Genomic DNA, 18,810 nt, shown 5'->3' on the forward strand with positions numbered 1-18,810 from the left:
ACACTGATCTTATCAGTACCCAGTTCAACCCCTCCAGCAGGAAGGCATGCATGTCCCAGGAGAGCACTGGACAGGCTGCTGGTGCCCAAAGTGCTATGGAGGTAAGTTATGTGTCTTACGTTGTACGTGTATTACATGAGACCATAGAATACCTAAGTTATTGCAGCAAGTCAATAACATAGAAGCTGGTTTTAAAAATGCCTCTACTTGAAATATTTAAGTACAAAAGGTGAATTCACATAAAAGGAATTAGTTCATTAGGATTCTGATCTAGCCTATTTTAGTGTTATTCTGCTTTCCACTGCCTTACTGTCTTGGGAAATACCAATTCATACTCATGTCCCAAATCTCTACAGGTTATCAGCTATCCTTCAACCAACAGTTAACTTCAACAGTATTTAGCACATTACATACTGGAATTTGTTCTAGATCTGGATGTGGGTGGTGGTGGGGTTGCCCAAAGTCATAAGGTCACAGGCCCTTTTTTCAGGGAGACATGATTTCTAGATATGAAACAGGAAAAAGTGTAAAGCCAGGAATTTAAAAAAAGCAAATTATTAAATATATAATGTATATTTTTATAGTACATAGTTTATGGTCACTCAGTGCACCAGGCAGAAATGAAAAGTCACTCCTAAGGTCCTACAGATCTCACTATGTTTCCAACAAGATTAGGGACCCTCTTCACCCCGGAGGTTTGAGTCTGCTATACAATTACTCGCTGGCAACACAGAAGTGGTCACTGGAGACCCTTACGGCCTCACACATCTAATACCAGATTACCTAAAATTACAGATTCCCCTCCACGTCAGCCACCTCCTCATCCCATCCCTGGGTCTCAAATAGGGAAGCAGGGAGGAAGGGAAGGGACCAGAAACAATCCTTTCCACTGCATTCAGCCCCTACACTCCAGGTGTTGACTGGGGCCTCAGCATGGTGATTTGTTTTTTTAAGATTTTATTTATTTATTCATGAGAGATATACAGAGAGAGAGAGGCAGAGACATAGGCAGAGGGAGAAGCAGGCTCCCCAAGATCACACCCTGAGCCACCCAGGCATCCCAATTTGTGCTCTCTTAATGAGAGGCCTGAATTAAGAGCACAACCTTTAATAAAAGCAAAATGACTCAGATATGGAAAACCTCTATATATAAAGTAAATTTTAATTTTCTTCTTTATATGATACTAGATACGTGCTTCAACTTAGCCCAACACCAGGAAGAAACCAGGGCACAGTTTTAGGTACACTTCACATTAAAATGGTCTACTTCATGTAAATAACTGCTTTCATTGCCATTCAACCCACATCTGTAGGTGGGGAAGCCAATAGGTACAAGAAAATGGCTGGAGAATGGCCCCAGGGGGCTCCCACTTGCAAACCATTCTGAACCACAAATACATCCCCTTGACACCATATTGCTTTGTATCTATGTATGCCCTGTCCTACACTGACCTGAACCATCCCTTTTTATCACGTGACTATAGCCCAGAGCCTCAACCCCCACTTCTCCACAGGGAGCCGCGCAGAGCCACCAGAAGACACGTGCAGATCACTTCAACTGGCTGGAGGTTCACACGATCACTGCCCCCACAAAGAACCTCATCAACAATCTATCTTACCTCCAGCCCTATTCACTAACCAAACAGTAAAGGAAGTCAAAATGAAACAGGGCTTCAAAAACTATTGCCAGAAACTGCTTCACTAAACTAACAATCTGTGATTGGGTTTACCCAAGTAGATGGCATAACCCTAAGTATTTCATTGCTTAGAGGACTTTCTTATCACACATTTAATCACTTGAGAGCAGGTGGCAAGTATCCCCTTCTGCACATGTCACTCACCAATGCAGGCATGGACCCTCACAGACAGCTGTGTCCTCAGGATGATGCTGTGCTTCTTGCCCCGCCTAATGGAGACAGAAGACAAAATAGACGTAGGTATCAGAGCAGTCGCCAAGACAACACCTATATGCTGTCAGTCAACTTGAAGGTTCTGGTACACCCACCTCAAAGAGACTCTAGAGAAGCAGAAGCCTCAACAGAACAAGAATCTGTCCTGAAATAATGAGATGTCACTGGACTTTACAGAAAAATGATGAAGTTTGATTCTGTTGGATTGGCTCACACATTCTATTACCAAACCTCGTCCACTCATTCCATCTGTAGACTTAGCATATACTCATGCTTGACCATGTTGGGAAAGTTTTAAAAGCTGTGCTCATCAAGTGAGATCCCTGCAATGTAACAATACACATCTGCTTGACCATTTTTACATGTTTTTGAATATAAACATGTACATGTAGTAAGACAGTTACAGCTTTTACCCTTCGCTCACAGGAAGGCAGGAGTCCACCAAAGTGCTTACAGCCTATTTATTCTCAAGAATGCCAGTTTATACAATGCCTCTGCATCCTTCTCACCTCATTTAAACAACAGGATTGTGGGGAGCGGGGCGGGGAAGCGCCTGGGTGGCTCAGTTAAGTGTCTGCCTTCAGCTCAGGTCACAATCTCTGGGTCCTAAGATCAAGCCCCATGTCAGGCTCCACATTCAGCAGGGAGTCTGCTATTCCCTCTCCCTCTGATGCTCCCCCCACTCCTGCACATGCGCACATGCGCGCACGCCCTCTCTCACTTTCAAATCTTAAGAGAAAACAAGATGGGCCCTCCTCTCCCATTCTTCTGCTCCTACTGGGGTTCATTCTACCCCATGCAAAGAAGAACCAAAGCACACAGCAGTTCAGAGAAAACAATAACTGGGAGAAAAAAAAAAGAGGAGTCCTGGCTACTTAGGGGTAACAAAGTCTTTGGGATTTGGACAAATTGGGGAGCCAGTGAATAAAGGTAAAATGGAGCCAACCAACCAGCACAGCAGCAGATAACTTACTGGGTCTCTACATGGCTGAACACTTCCCATCACTTCTCTGGACGCTCCTCCCACCCCAACTCCCACCCCCATTAAATATGGCAGTGCTTTCCTGCTTCCTGGTTTTGGTATCCTGTTGGAAGGAAAGGAACAAAATATCACCAGGGCACATGGCTAATATTGTGATTATGAATTCATAATAATCACTGCAACAGTTTTATTTATTCTTGAGACAAGGGGAGAGGGGAAACTATGGCTTTTTAAATGATCTCTTTCAGAGAAGAAAGGAAAACCACTTGCATAGTCCCTACAAAAGCATGCAGTGGCCTCCAGCCCAGCAGCTGCTTAGAAGCAGAAAATCTGCATTCACAGTCCCCTCAGATGGGGGTGAGCCCCTCCTTTATTCTTTGTTCATCTGTTTGCACATAGCAAATATGAAACAAGGCACTGGTCTCAAGGAGCTTTAACAAGTATACAACACTTGACCCATCTTCACAAATCTGGGATTCCTATAAACACAGACTGCAAAATTTTTTTAACACAAAAATCTTTCTCTGACAATCCAGATGTGGATCCTCCTTCAGTTCTTGTGATCACATTAGAAAGCTTTAAGTGCATGGAAGTGAATTATTGAACAGATTTCAGGGCATTCTGGGATGGGGGACAGCACCCACCACGTGTGTAGCTTTACCCAGCAATGGGCAGAGGTCAAGCTTAGAGCGGTAACCAGAGAACCAATGAGTTAAGGCCAGACTGTGATTATGAGTAACAGCAAACCCTGAATCCACAGATCTAGAGGATTTTCTATAACTCATGTTATCAGCAGCTATGAGTCAATAAATAAAGCATGTAGACAAAAGTACATGTTTTAGATGCCCAGATATGGGGGGAAAGTATAGTACAGCCAGGGAAAATATTTCAGAAAACCTCAAGTTCTGGAAAAGTTCAAGAGGGCCAACTGATAGCCCTGCTTTATCTTCAAACAACTGCAAAATTGAATCTTGCAGAAATGCTTATTTTCCCACAGAATTCTCCAGTCCCACAGTGGGAGAGTGCTGTAGTCTAGGACTCCAGGCACCTGCATGGAAACAAAGACAGTCTTGAGGAAGCTATGCTAGACCCACCATTCTGGAGAGGTAGTCTTCTCTGTGCTTGTGCACTGAGAAAGCAGGCAAATGGCTTACTAAATTACTAAACTCTAAAGGAATTGAAAAGACCACAGAAGAAAGGCCTATTTTGTAGTAGTTTTATCACCTATAATTCCTCTGCTTCAATATACTACCTCCTTCCCCACCTGCCCCTGTACATGAAATCCTACAATTCATGTACAGTTCCCCTACAGGAAGAAACCTGTGGGGAACTGGGGGCCACAGGCTGTGGAAACCATCTAAAAGAAAGGAAGCCCCAGATCCCAGGACTTCCTAGCAAAGAAGAGGGCTGCTGTAGGCTGGGGGCAGTGGTAGTGAGTGGCAGCCAGGTCCACAGATGGGTTCTCCATCTCCATCCCATCCCTGGTTTCCCCCACCTTCAATGTGGGTACTCTTTCTGTGCCCATTTTGCAGATGGGGAATACAAAGCTTGTAGAAAGGAGATAAACTGCATCAAGTCACATGGCTGGTAGAAACAGACCCAGGCTGAAAACATCCTGCTCTATGCTTCATAACCTTCTCAAGAGCTTACATAGGATAGAGTCCAGGCATTCTTAAGGAACTGGTGTAACCTTAATACCAAAACCTAACAAAAAAGACACACATTAAAAAATTAAGATGCAAGTTAAGAAAATATTGGCTAACCAAATTAAGTTTATTCTAAGAATTCAAGAAGAATTACAAGAAGTTCCAGATTTTATTTAAATATGTATCAAGGAGCACCTGGGTGGCTCCATGGGTTAAGTAAGTGACTTGATTTCAGCTGAGGTCCTGAAATCAAGCCCAGCCTAGGGCTCTGTGCTCAGCAGGAAGTCTGCTTCTCCTCCCCTCCCCCTTGCTCATGCATGCACATGATCAGAGGCTCTCGTGCTTTCTCTCTCACAAATAAAGCCTTTAGAAGACAATTTAAAAAAAAAAAAAAGATTTTATTTATTCATGAGAGACAGAGTGGCAGAGACATAGAGGGAGAAGCAGGCTCCCTGTGGGGAGCCCACTGGAGTACACGACCCCAAGACCCCCGGATGACAAACTGAGCCAAAGGCAGTCAACCACTGAGCCACCCAGGTGTCCCTAAAATAAAATCTTTAAAATTTTAAAAATAAAACTCCTCTGGATGCAGAGATGGAATCTTCATTTTGAAGATGTTATAGCGCTCTGCCAATCCCAAGGAGGATTGCTTACATTTGAACTCAAACAAGAAACAAACTTATTTTGGTTGAAGGTATACTCTACCCACTACATGCCTTCTTGCCTTGATGTAATGCTGGAAGGCAAATAGCCGTATTTAAACTGTGATGAAGCATGAAAGATGGAAGCCACATCCTAAGGATGGCAAAGGACAAAGAGAAAATAAACCTAGGCCCCTAAGAGCAACCTGTCATCAACATATTGTCCTTCAAATGGCCCTAATCATCTACTTTTTAGACTTCATTTCTAAACAGAAGATTAAGGGGTGCCTGGGTGGCTCAGTCAGTTGAGTGTCCAACTCTTGGTTTCAACCCAGGTCATGATCTTAGTAAGAGTCATGGAATTGAGCTCTGCATCAGGCTCCACACTCAACGGGGAATCTGCTTGAAGATTCTCTCCCTCTTCCCTTTCCCCAACTCGTGCGCTAACATGCAGGCTCTCAGTCAAAAAATATTTTTAAGTAAATAAATAGAAGTTTTCGGTTTATAACTCCCTTCCTCCAAGAAATCACCCCAGCCTCTCTGGTCTTTGATGCTCATCGCCTGGGTCCCAGACCAATGTTCCTCTCCTGACCACCTCACACCTTGAGTACAGTTCAAGGTAACCTAATTTGTATAAACCCTCTTCCCCTCCCTAAACTGCTCCCACTCCAGAACCCCTCTACTTTTCTAAAGTTACTGTCTGTACACTAGCCAATTAACGTCATGTGCCCATTTTACTCTTATTTTGCTGTAACCAACACAGCACTCCTCCTCCACGACAGGCCCCTACCCACCCCCCACTCCACCTTCTTCAGTCACCAAGCTCAGGCACATGAGGTCACAGCAGACCACATCTGACAGCAGCCTCCCTGCTCCAAATTTTGTCCACTCACCCCACCCTCCCTGTCACTTGACTTCCAGGAGGACTCCCCCACTGCAGGTCAGGTCTCTTCTGACTCCCATTCCCACCATAAAGCCCAGCGCCCACCCAAGCTCACCCACTTCCCCTGGATGCCATCTCTATCCAGTGATGTGAGTAGCATTCAAAGGTGCTTAGAGCCTTTCCATTCTGTCAGCATGGGAGTGAATTCTCTCCCCTGATTTCCTACAGAACCGTTTCCTCCCTGAGTCCTTAAAAGCCCAGGAGGACTTTAAAGAGTACCACTTCCTAGGCCCACCCCCAAGTTCTGATTTCATTGCTCTGAAGTTGCGTGGGGAGGGAAGTTCAAGTAAGTTCCTCAGGTGGTTGCAGTATGCTCCAACACGAAAACCTAGGCTGTAGGTTCCTGACCAAACAGCAGACTACCTGAGCCGGGATCCCAGGCCCCAGCCAAACCTCCTGAAGCAGGTGCCTAGAAGCCAGCATTTCTAGGCAGCTTTCCTCCAGGTTATTCAGAGGCAGCCCAGCACTGGCCCAGGGCTACTGTGCAAGGTTTTAGGTGGGGAGGGGTTCCACTGCCTTTCACCAGGTTCTCAAAGAGTTCTCTGCATCCCAATAGGTCAAGTTTGAAGGAATGGGTAGTTCTCCCTTCTTACTGGCAGGAAAGAAAACCTCATCCAGTCACCTCTTTGTTTCCTCTGCTTCTAGACCTCGCAGCATGGAGAAGTCACTTGCAATACATTGTGAACCTAAATCTAAAAAGTATACTGAAACCAAAAATCCAAACCGTACACAAGCAAAAACCCTGGATATGCTGAAAGAGAGGCTCTAGGTCAGGTGTGGTGGACAGGAAGCGATGAGCAGCTTTTCCTTCTTGTCCTCCTGGTAGGTCCCCTTCAGCTGAGGGTGCAGGTATGTTGTTGGCGCTCCTCCGGCAAATCAGCGAAGGATGCGAAGAGTCCCCTGTCTTCCCAGTGGAAGCCATGCTCAAACTGCAACCAAGCCCTACCATTGGTCATGGTGAGGGAGAAAACCAGCCAGTTCCAAGCCAAAGGGGGCCCTCCTGCTGAGCTCAGGGCTCTCAGCTCCTCACTGCTGACTCCTCACCCCAAACCCTGTGGGCACACAAACCGTACAGAAACCTCAGGGGTCCATGGACCCCACACTCACGTGGCTCTTTGGGGCTCATGAGCTACAGGCCAAGAAGCTAAGGCATGTTAGGGTCAAACCAGAGCTCTCACCAACTCCTTCGCACCCCTAAGCACGTCGGCTGCAAAGCTGGCAGGCTGGGGGCACAGCCACCCCTGCAGACGGCCTTCCTCACCTGCCTTTGAGGGTTCACAGAGCCGTCCCCACTGCACCACCCGCTCAGCGTGGGAGGTCTCCTCCCTTGTGCAACTTCCGGCAGCATTTTCAGGAATGGTCTGCCCAGGCAGCCCTGGAGGGCTTTAAAAAGCACCAACATCTGGGGCCACCCCCAAGTGCTGATTTCATTGGTCTGAGGCTGACCAGGAGGGAAGTTGTTAAAGTTCCTCAGGTGTTGCACTCCAGGCCTGAGGACCTAGGCTGTAGGTTCCAGACCAAGCAGCAGACCACCTGAGGAGCTTTGACGAGGCCAGGATCCCAGGACCCAGCCAAACCTCCTGAAGCAGGCACCTAGAAGCCAGAATTTCTAGGCACTTTTGCCCTCAGGGTATTTGGCTCTAAGGACCTTCAAACGTTCAGCCCTTTCCAGCCCTGCCTGGCCTGAGCCACAAGCCCCCCCACCCAAGCCCACAGGGTTGCACCCAACTTCCCCACCCACACACAGCCCTATGAGCACCAGTGTGGGGGTGAGGAGTAGTTTGCAGAGCCCCAGCCCAGGAGGAAACTGGAAGAGAAGCAGCAGTCGTCTTCAGAGCCAACCTTTGGCCGCAGGCCTGAGCCAAGGCCAGAGAAAACTGAGGTCACCCTAAGTGACTGAGACAAAGGTAGGAGCACTTGGGGAGGCACAGTCCACGTGCCACAGTCGCCGCACCGGTCCTCATCACGCCCAGCTGCACTCTAGTGCTCCTCAAGCCCCTCATAGCTCTACCACGCTCCCCCTGATGGCGCTTTCCACCTCCCAACGCCACTTTCCCCTCCAGGGCTAACCTTCGGCCCCATTTCTCCGTGACAGGTCCCCTGGCCCCTCAGCTGGCACTGGTTTTCTTTCAGACGCAGTGAAGGTGGAAATAAGCAGAAAAGAGGCGGGGGCTCTCTGGCCCAGCTCTGCCCTTGGGCAAGGATCCAGCTTTGGTTTTCCTGAACTAAAAGAAATGAGATTTCAGAACGCTTTCACCTTCATGCACCCCTCCAGGTCGAAAATCCAGTGATTCCCATTTCAGGGTATCTACTTTCCAAATTCTGGCTGTAATTATGGTAAGGGCTACTACTTTTGAGTTTATATGCTGGGAATTGGCTTAATGTTTTCGGTACTATACGTCATTGCATTTTTTCCTCACAACAACCCAGCCAGGATGTATTAGGATTATCCCCAGTTACTAGGAGATTGAGGTTCAGAGAGGGGAAGAAGCATCCCCGTGGTAACACAGCCATGAAACTAACTGCAAGCCCATGTCCCTAACCACTATGCCATGCTGCTCCCCACTGTGCCAGAGACCGTGTTGGGATCCCTGCTGATACTGAGAGGTAAATGGAATTGGGTAATATGGTCCTCATTTTATAAATAAATTTTATAAACTCTTGTCAGAGATCAAGTGGCTTGCCCAAGGTCACACAATGGCAGAGTTGCGAATAATAATCCAGAGGGTTCCGAGCTTCTGGTTCAGCCACAACATGCTCTAGTTGTTAATTTCCCTGGCCTTGGAAAAGCAATAAATAGACTTGGCTCCATTTTGGTAGCATAATTGCTTTGTCCTTCTACTTTTGAAGGTCTTTCTCCTCTTCTCCAATTAGCTATAGCTTAAGTGATAATTCTAAACAAGGAGTGGGTTAATTTTTAGTCTTGGCATTAAAGAGCAGGGTAATGGACAAGCACAAAGAAACTCCTCCAGCAAGGAAAATTCTCAGAACACACTGTACAACAACAACAACAAAAAAAAAACAGCATTTACACACCTCCTGCCACACATTGTCATTATATGGTCACAACGCTAGCAGATTTTTGCTAAAATTTACACAAAGAAATCAAGAGAAAGATTGGTTTCATTTGTCCTTTTCATGCCTCAACGGGGCAATTCTTAACTAGAAAGAAATTATATTTTAACTCCCATTCATGGGAGACAAGAGTTCTCAGGCACACAGACAATGCCAAATGCCACACTCTGAGGGGAGGACCTAGAAGAGGAAACTCAGAATAAATGACACTGCAGATGTGCCCAGATGCCTCCCACCTGTGCAGGAAGGCTCAGCCTGCAGGCTGCTTCCAACTAGCTCCCAGCAAGCTGCCATATGTTGCCTGGGCTCAGCGGTGGTAAACAACCTGGGGATAACGGAGTGACCCAGCAATGCCAGGACAGTACCATCCTGGTTAGTCTTCTGCAGCCTAGGCCAGGGACAGAGGGGCCTCCCCACCATTGATCACTAAAGGGAGCTTCTCCATACTCTTCCATACAAAAAGGAGTGCCATCTTGAATACATTCCAAAGGACAAGGGATAGGTCACTAAAAACCAGGAATTTTGCAAAAACATAAAGCCCCCCTCTGAGCTAAGTTTGGAGCCCACCTCTCAAAAGCACAGCTACCCAGCATGGTCTGGCTACTTTCTCCTGATGATACTTTCTAATGTATGAGTCCTGCCTTCTCATCTCGCCATAATCCATCTTAGGTTGCAGGTGCAGAAATGTGGTCACGGTTGCACCTATCACATGGCCCCATGGCCAGCTGATGATTTACAAGGGAACAGAGAGAGAAAGTAAGTCCCAGGATCTCCTCTGGAGAGCTTGCAGCAGGGTTCCTGGCTCTTGAGGAATGGTTGTGGGGAATTCCAGCACCTGGATGCTGATGCTGAGAGTGCCAGATGATGGCAGCAAATGCGTCTTCCCCAGAGTCACGGTGCAGCCTGCTTGAGTGCTACTTGAGCCAAATCCAGTGTTTTAGCCTGGGACCGATGATGTCCTTGCATAAAACAAACTTAGGTCACCAAAAGTACCAACATACATCCTGAGTAAACCTGAAATGCCTTTGCCCAGAAGCTCCTGGGATGGTCAGGTGAGTACAGACTTGGAATCAGGTCCACCTTTGTTCAAACTTGGCTCTACCATCTCCTGGCTCTGTCTTCCTGGACCTGTAATTTAACTCCTGACCCTCAGTTGTTTCAAATGAAAAACAGAAACAATAAAATCAGTCACATGACTGTTAAGAGAATGAACTATTAAATAAACAGACCGTGAACAAGTTACCTGGTATGGTGGTTGGCATAGCAGGTGTTCCATAAATGTTATTTTCTTCCCCACTCTTTTTTTTTTAAGAGAGAGAGTATGTGCATGCATTGCAGGGGGGCAGAGAGAGAGAGAATCTTAGACTCCATGCGCAGCAGGAAACCTGCCATGGGGCTCGATCTCAGGACCAAGATCATGACCTGAATCAAAATCAAGAGTCAGCACCAAGGTGCCCCTTTTTTCCCCACTCTTAACCCTTGATACTGCTATATAATACAGGGATGCTTTCTTCCCCTAAGCTCCCATCTCCAGATCATTCAACTTTTGATAAGAAAGAAAAAAATCAAACAGAGCATGGTCTTCAACTGTACTACCAGTAGAGAGATTTTTCAGGATGGTAACAATCTACTCATAAACTCCTGGTATATGCTTAATCAATGAACCATGAAGTCATCCAATTAGACTGTCATCCAGCCTGAATTTTGACATCTTAAATAAAAGGATAGCACTGTCAAATACTTTGTAAAAACATAGCAATGGAATTTTTCCCAAGCCTATCAATCTAATAAAAATTTTTTTAAATAATGATGAGTAGAATCTAGTGTGACATAATAATGACACCTCTCCTCTATGTATAGCCTGTAGTAGTCTGTCCCCAGGGTCTGTTCCCATTGGGTCCTCAGAAAACTTGGCTGGTTCCCACCAAGGATCCTGGCATTAGTGCTCATGGTCATGTTATTCAGGAATCCATTTCAGGGTCCTGCCATTTACCTGACTACCAACATTCAGTAAGTACCTATCATGTGCTGGGAAAATGCTAGATGACAGATATTCAGACAAGCCCAGTTCTGATCTATGAGATTTTTAGCAGCAGGCAACTAAGGGAGGTACTTTTAGGAGGCAAAGCACCATAAACTGTGGCAGGTGTTGAAGTTGGGGAAACCCAGAAAATCATCGGAAATACCAGAATCAGGCAGAAAACTAATGCTGAGAAGGTTCGCACTCTCCCTCATCTTGAGAGCCACTCACAAAGCATCAGCACTCACAGAGAATATTCATCTGGCTATAATCTATTTTTTAACTCAGGCAGGGTAGCTTCAGAGAAACTTTTGGGGAAGTCCATGAATATGAGATTGAGACAGCTAAACTCTACTTGGAAAGCAACAGGGAATCTCTGAAGGTTTCTCAGGAGGAAGGTGATAAAATCAGAGATTGACTTGGATCTGAATGGATGAGGACAGAAAGGAAGGCAGGGGGCCCCCAATTAAAAAGCTATTTCAACGGGGATCCCTGGGTGGCTCAGCGGTTTAGCACCTGCCTTGGCCCAGGGTGTGATCCTGGGGTCCTGGGATCAGTCCCGAATCAGGCTCCCTGCATGGAGCCTGCTTCTCCCTCTGCCTGTGTCTCTCATGAATAAATAAATAAAATTTTTTTTTAAAAAAAGCTATTTCAACAACCTAATAAATACAGGAATAGCTGACCATATGTTCATGTGTGATGAATGTGATTTTACTTTCTTTACACCTGATTTTTCATGTGTATTGTTTTATCCAGATTCACAGCAATCAAAAGTACTAAGCCATTCTAGAGGTAGGCTAAAAGTAGGTAGGCTAATTGTGATGTCAATTAATACAATTATGAATCACTTTCTCCACTGTTGTGAGTTCAAAAGGTGATATAGTATAAAATAAGCTACTAGGACATCTGCCAAGGAAATGAAATATCCAGGAAGTTATCATTAAAAACAATACTTGAAATAGTTGTCCAACTCAAGTCTAGAAAATATTATTTTCATTATATTTGGTTTAAAAAAAAACTTAGAAGGTAATGTGCTTAATTAAACTATACCACAAATGTTCCTGCCCCTGAGTGGCCCTGTCAAGAAGAATTACTCAGAATGCAAACGGATTTGCAATTTCTACTGGTCAGGCATTTGCATCTCCCCTCCTTTGTGTGACTGTGTGTGAAGAGAAGGGTAAAGCTACGGTGGTTTCTTCCGAATATTCTAAGGCCTTAACGTACCCCATATCTTGGAAGGTTGGGACTAGTGAGCAGGGACAACTGTTGCTCTTACCCAGCATCATCCTGGAAGCCTTCCAGCTCATCCCGTTGCTCTGCCAGGGTGGCTTCCAAGTCCAAGTAGGCGCCGTTGTGGGAGAGCTGCAGCGTGCAGTCATCGAGCTGCAAGAGAAAGAGCTTTTAAGTCGAGCCTGCTCCCGGGACACTGACCTTGTATAGAGAAGTCCCTTCAGGTTGCCCTCATGTGTTTTTTTTAAATCAAGCATTATTCTGAAATTCAGATCATAACAGGCAGAGGGAGTGGGTTAATACAAACAAATTGGGAGCCAACTACATAGTGCCCGGACTGAAATGACACCTAGTAAGGGAGTGGCACTGACAGGGCCCAGGAGACGTGGACAGGGGAGTGAAGGAGTCCTTCTCCATCTGAATGATAGCATATCCAAATTACAACATACCACAGAAGACATTTGGTCTCTTTGTTACTAACCTTATTTTTGAAAAATTTATTTAACACTTACATGTTGCTAACTATGTCCCATGCATAATGCTAAGCATTATACCTGTTACATCACTTGACTGTCACACAAACCCTATTAATTTCTATCATTCTCCCCATTTTTAGGAAGAGTACATCAAGGCACGGAGCGAGACTACGTTACTTGACCAGGGTCACACCTGGTAAATGGTAGTTTGATTCAAAGTCATGCTCTCGATCACTGTGCCACTCTGCATCCTCTCTACGGCCAAAGGACTTGAAAATATCATGTTTGCAAAATGCAGTACATGTCATCTTAGTGTTCGGGTGTGGCCAAGGCCGTGTCACATGTTTGCCAACCCCATTCCTTTTTCTCCCTGGGCACAAAGGCTACATATCCCAGTATTACAGTAGGGCTAACGGCTATATAACTGAGTGCTGACCAATGGAATAGTAGTGGAAAGATTAAAAAAAAAAATGCTCCCAACAGGCCTGGCCCTTAACCTCCCTGCATATCCATCCACCTTTCTTCTCCCACATACAGCCAGATGCAGAGAAGCCAGAGGTTGGATGCAAAGGCACCAAAGGAGGACTCCAAAGTCTAGAAACCAGCAAAGCCCCAGATAGGAAGAGCTCCAGCTCCTGAATCACTGCTTGGAAAAGAGCATTCAATTGCCCAGCATCCACTCCCCACCCTGGCTAGTGACAAGAGCTAGACATAAGCCTTTGCTGAGGTAAACTGTTAAGATTTTGAGGCCGTTACAGCAGCCAGCATTACATGACATTTAGAATACAGGAAAATAATTTTATCAAAGATTAACGTTCTGAGGAAATCCAACTTCACGCTTGATTTCTTGGGCTATAAGGGCTGGTCTTAGTAGTTACCTACCAGATGAGCTAACACTCCTATTCCACAATGACAGGAGATTGGGGGAAAGCAAAGGTAAATATTTAGCTACTTTAAAACATCTAGATAAATGCCTGATAATCCTCCCACTATAAGTGAGATTTCAAACAAGGAATTAGTCTCTTTTGATGCAAAAGCTTTGCTTATTGTCCTCAACAAGAGAAATGTAGACTGTCGACTTATCTAGAATCAGCATCTGTAACAGGCTGCTAATTCTTATAGAGACCCCACAGCTCCTGTTTCTAGTTATCCTCAACAGAATGAAAGGAATTTTTTTTAATTATTTGTAAGAAATACCTAGCTAAATCATTTGAAGGGGCTAATCCTATTTGATTCACTTGTTTTTATTTCTCTAATAACAAACTGGCTTCCCTTAACTCCTAAAGGCACGCTGGTGAGGTTCAGCATTCTTGACTGGTATTTTATGGATGGATCATCTCATCTGAGAAAGCATTTCAACCCAAGGATCCAATTGGCCAAATTCATTGTACTGTGGTGCGAGACGTGCACCCAGCATTTGGGGGGACACGCAGGGGAAGTGCCTTCCCCAGCCTTTAGAAGCAGCGGACAGGAATGATTTCCTGCAGAAGCCATCTCCTGGGCCAAGTGTCTCCCGTGGACTACAATCAGACTTGATCATTCCTAGATGGAACATTCCATTAGAAACTGGACCTGTTAACGTGTACCCTAAGCCATGTGTAGAGCTGGAATCACTGCAGCTCAGTCGTGCTTTGACCCCTTGCTGATGTTATTAACTAAGACAACTTACGGGGTCTGTCCTGTTTATAGTACCAACACTTTGGCTTATTTCTCATCCCACTTTTAACCAAAAGACCAGAAGATGGGAATAATAAAAGCCATAACAATTTTTTTTGCCTCAGGCCCTAGAAATGCGTGAGCCCAGAGAAAAAGGCTTTTGAATAAAGAGTTTCTGCTTCTCCCAGGGGCCTGAGTCATTCTGAAGATGGGGTCCATACTCAGGCCAGAGAGAAAGAACCAAGTCAGAAAGGCAGTGCTGCTAGCATGGAGAGAGACAGAATGGGCACCTGTATGGGGTATAAATATTGCCACCATGGCCCATTTCAAGCTACCAAAGGGAAACCAATGAGTGTGGAGTTGGAAAAGAGACACAGAAGCCCACCAGTATATAATATTTTCACCAAACAGATAAAAGAGATGTCAGGAACCTTAAAAGCATAGGTAGCAGTACAATATAACAAAACAATTAGGAAGTAACATGTTTTGAGTATATATTATGTATATTTTTTATATAACTTATTTAACTGTACGTTTATATAATTTACTTTTTAGGGGCACCTGGGTGGCTCAGCTGGTTAAGCAACTGCCTTCAGCTCAGGGTCCTGAGATGGAGCCCCGCATCAGGTTCCCTGACCTGCCTGCCACTTTCCATGCTTATTCTCTCTCTCTCTCTCTCTCTCTCTCTCTCTCTCTCTCTCTCTCTGTGTGTGTGTGTGTGTGTGTGTGTCAAATGAATAAATAAAATCTTTTTTAAAATTTACTTTTTAATAATGGCTGCATTCAACAACTGGTCACAAAATTCTGGAAATTTTGTGAGCCCCCTCCAGCCTCCCAGGTCACACTCCTTCTGACCCTCTCAGGTCATTCATTTGATGCACCCAACATGGAGGCAGCAGGGAGTGGGTAAAAGGCTGAGGACCCTGTCTCAGCTTTCACTCCTCACACCCTACTTAGCCCTATGATTGTCTCCTCAGCTGGGGCAGAGGTGGATTTCACTGGCCACCAGCAGATATAGCCTTGTTCTTACTGGCAACTGCGGCCAGTTTGCCCAGCATCTCCATCCCATACCTGAGGATGGAGCCTCAGATGAATACGAATATCTGGTTTTGGAATGCCTGGGTGGCTCAGCGGTTGAGCATCTGCCTTTGGCTCAGGGTATGATCCCAGTACAGGGATCGAGTCCCACATCAGGCTCCCTGTGAGGAACCTGCTTCTCCCTCTGCCTATGTCTCTGCCTCTCTCTGTGTCTCTCATGAATAAATAAATAAAATCTTTTTTAAAAAAAAGGAATATCCGGTTTTCCTCAACATTCACCAAGTATCTGCCCACCAAGTATCTGCCTCAGCATGCTCCTGGCCAGGCTGGAACCACAACATAACACCCCACAATCTCCCCGGCCTCCAACAACAGAATCCCAAAAGTTTAGCAGAACTGCCTGTTCTCATCATTCCTCTCCTCACATTCAGGGCATCATTACTACCATTTCCATAGTTCAATTTTAACAAAATTATATGTCAGGCACGGGCTGGGCACCAAGGAACACATAAATGCTTCCTCCCCTCAAAGATCATCTTATTGAGTAAATATAACACACAAATAGAATGCAGAAGAGAATTAAAAGCCATTTAAACCAACTGTTATAATGTGTGGAAGTTCATCCTCAGTCGTATTTCTTCCCTATAATTAGCAGCCACAGGCTCCCGGGACCCAAGCATCCTCCATGAAAATGTCCCAGTCCTCCTTCCAGAGGAAAGGCTGCCATTACTTCCTAAGCCAGTGTCACAATCCTGCTCCCCTAATTAACAGATGGGCAATTTGTGCTAGTTTTCATCAACTAAACCAGAAAAGATGAATATGTGCCTTTTAATCTGTCAGGAAGTGAGTGTGGGGAGGCCTCACAGTAGAGCTACAGGAAGGGGTCAAGTTCAGACATTGCAGCCTTTAGCGAGCGGGGACACTTGTGCACCATGGGGGGTCCCAACAACACGTGAAGGGGGTCACGCGGCCCATGAAGATACCACACAGGTCAACACACACTGCCCGCCCCATTCCACCACACGAGCCCAACCTCATCAGCACACCCGAGACACCCAAGATTAATATTTAAACCATCATGTGGGCCAAGGAGTAAGAATACAGGGCTTCTTTGCTGGACCCACACATTGAAACAGTAAAATCCCCCGAAAGAGGGTCAGCTTCAGGTATCACCTTCAAAGCAAATTGGTAAGTATACCCAGTGAAATCTTCAATCTCGTCAGGGAGAAGTGTTATAAAAGAACCCAACGATGTGAATAGGCAGTGAGTCAAGGTTGAGTCCCACCTGGCTATTATAAAGATTCAGACAGAACCACCCAAACTTTGCCTACACCGTGGAGGACTCCGACACCTCCCTGCCAGACCAGCTCTTGACAGGGAACCTCAATCCCTACTTATGCCAAGGCAACCTGATCCCCTCCCTTGGCCCCTCATGTCAACTGTCTTCCTGAATGACTTAAGAACTCTGGAATTTCCTGACTCCAATAATTTTCATGTCAACCCTGATCCCCTGGCAGCATGTTCCCCCCACTCCCTTCTTGGCTTTAGGTGCAGTGGCCAGGACACTGCCGGGCACTTCAGGACATAAGACAAAGCAGGGAGCCCTGGGGGAAGATAACGTTACAGGGCTGTTCCAGAAGTGCGGCGGGCAGGGAAGTCTCTAGCGGCAGTGACCTCGGTGTGGCAGGAAAATTTCAGATCAGGCTGCAGCCTGTAAACCTGTGGCCAGGATTCCGGGGGCGGGGGGGGGGGGGCGGGGGGGTGTGCAGGGTACTCAGGAGGGGGTCAGTCATAGAGCCACACTAAGGACCCTTCCAAACATTCTGGGGTTTTGTGTCACCCCATCTTAACACACCACTAAAGCAGCCCCTCCACTCCTTGCAAAAAAGGTTGCACAAGGTCACTCTCAGGTTCTTCTGACTGTTCCTACAAAGACAGTGCAGTTCAAAAAGAAAAGGCAGACTCACCATCCTGGGGTGGGGGAGGGGGGAAGCATCTAAAACAAGGCTGATGTCACGTCTGGATTTGTATATTCTTTTCTTTCCTTAATCTAGTGAAGCAGCGTGTTACTGAGGTGGTTTAATGATTACCTGGGGTTGGCAGCAGTTCTACAGGGATCCTTAGTCTAGGCAATAAAATACATTTGCATGGAACCATTCTATAAATATACATAAGGACTATCCTTTAAGCTAATTTTGGTAATAGTTCAGAAGTAGGAAAACATATGCTGATTTTTAAGAGAAAACAAAAGCTAAAATATCATTTACTAATGTCATTTGATTGGTTCCCCCCATCCTTGCATGCACACGGCTTACAATATGATTTTGTGGTTCCTCCCATCAAGAGGTAGGTTCTTTCTCTACTCCCAGAAATCGGGGTTGGCCTGTGTATTATTGCTTTGGCCAACTCAGCAACAAATGTGACATAGTAGAGACGAGAGATACTTGTTCCCCTAGGGCTATCCTCTCTTACTGCTCTTGGAACTCTGCCAACGCATGAAGAAGCCAGGGTTAGCGAGCCTCTGGGATGCCTGTTTGTTCCCACTGCCCCTGCCGACATCCTGCCAACTGCCGCACACTAAGTGAAGCCAATATGGATCATCGAGCCTCCATCTGATCTGCCAGCTGATGATAGACACATGAGAGACCAGCAGATGTCAGCCAAACTGGCCCAAACCAGAAGAACCAGCCAGGAGACCCAAAGACTTATGGGTAACATCTTATGATTGTTGCTTTAGGTCAATATTCCCAGGGCCAGCCACCTCAGCCCACAGCAGACACACAGCCCGAGGGAATGCAACTTCACACTTTAAGTGCTTCGTGCCTGGATCAGTGATGGGTGAGAGGCCCACATCACCAAGGTGCTCCCTGAACACACCATGACACTACCAGCTCAATGCAGGAATGCCAGCACAACGCCCAGCCCTCAGCTGCCACAGAGCAGGCACGTCCTTCCTGGAGACCCCACTGGGGACAAAAGGCAATAGCAGACGCTGGGCAGTAAGGGGGGGAGCATCAAAGGCTGGGAGAGTAGTCAGCTGAGAATCCCTCCCAGGGAGGTAGGAAGAAGCAAAAGGCAAAACAATGTATGAGTTGTGGTTCTAAGCCCTTAAAGCAGGCTCCATCGTCCCATTGTACAAAATGTACATTTAAAAGTCAAAGTATGAAGACTCTCAGGATAAGCAACTGCAAGC

At 46.0% G+C, this 18,810-nt stretch overlaps 1 protein-coding gene across 13 annotated transcripts in view; it reads right to left on the reverse strand.

The window, feature by feature from the left end:
* Nucleotides 1–18,810, reverse strand: part of FHOD3 (formin homology 2 domain containing 3) — a 463,903-nt gene that overhangs the window by 391,592 nt on the left and 53,501 nt on the right. For all 13 annotated transcript variants that reach the window (XM_055324588.1, XM_055324589.1, XM_055324587.1 and 10 more), the window contains exons 2-3: nucleotides 12,494–12,600; nucleotides 1,842–1,906 (exon numbers count right to left, since the gene is read on the reverse strand). In XM_055324588.1, the coding sequence (XP_055180563.1) occupies nucleotides 1,842–1,906; nucleotides 12,494–12,600 (172 nt within the window). The remainder of the gene's footprint in view (nucleotides 1–1,841; nucleotides 1,907–12,493; nucleotides 12,601–18,810) is intronic.

Source organism: Nyctereutes procyonoides, unplaced genomic scaffold (assembly GCF_905146905.1).
Source record: "Nyctereutes procyonoides isolate TBG_1078 unplaced genomic scaffold, NYPRO_anot_genome, whole genome shotgun sequence".
NCBI classification, from domain to species: domain Eukaryota; kingdom Metazoa; phylum Chordata; class Mammalia; order Carnivora; family Canidae; genus Nyctereutes; species Nyctereutes procyonoides.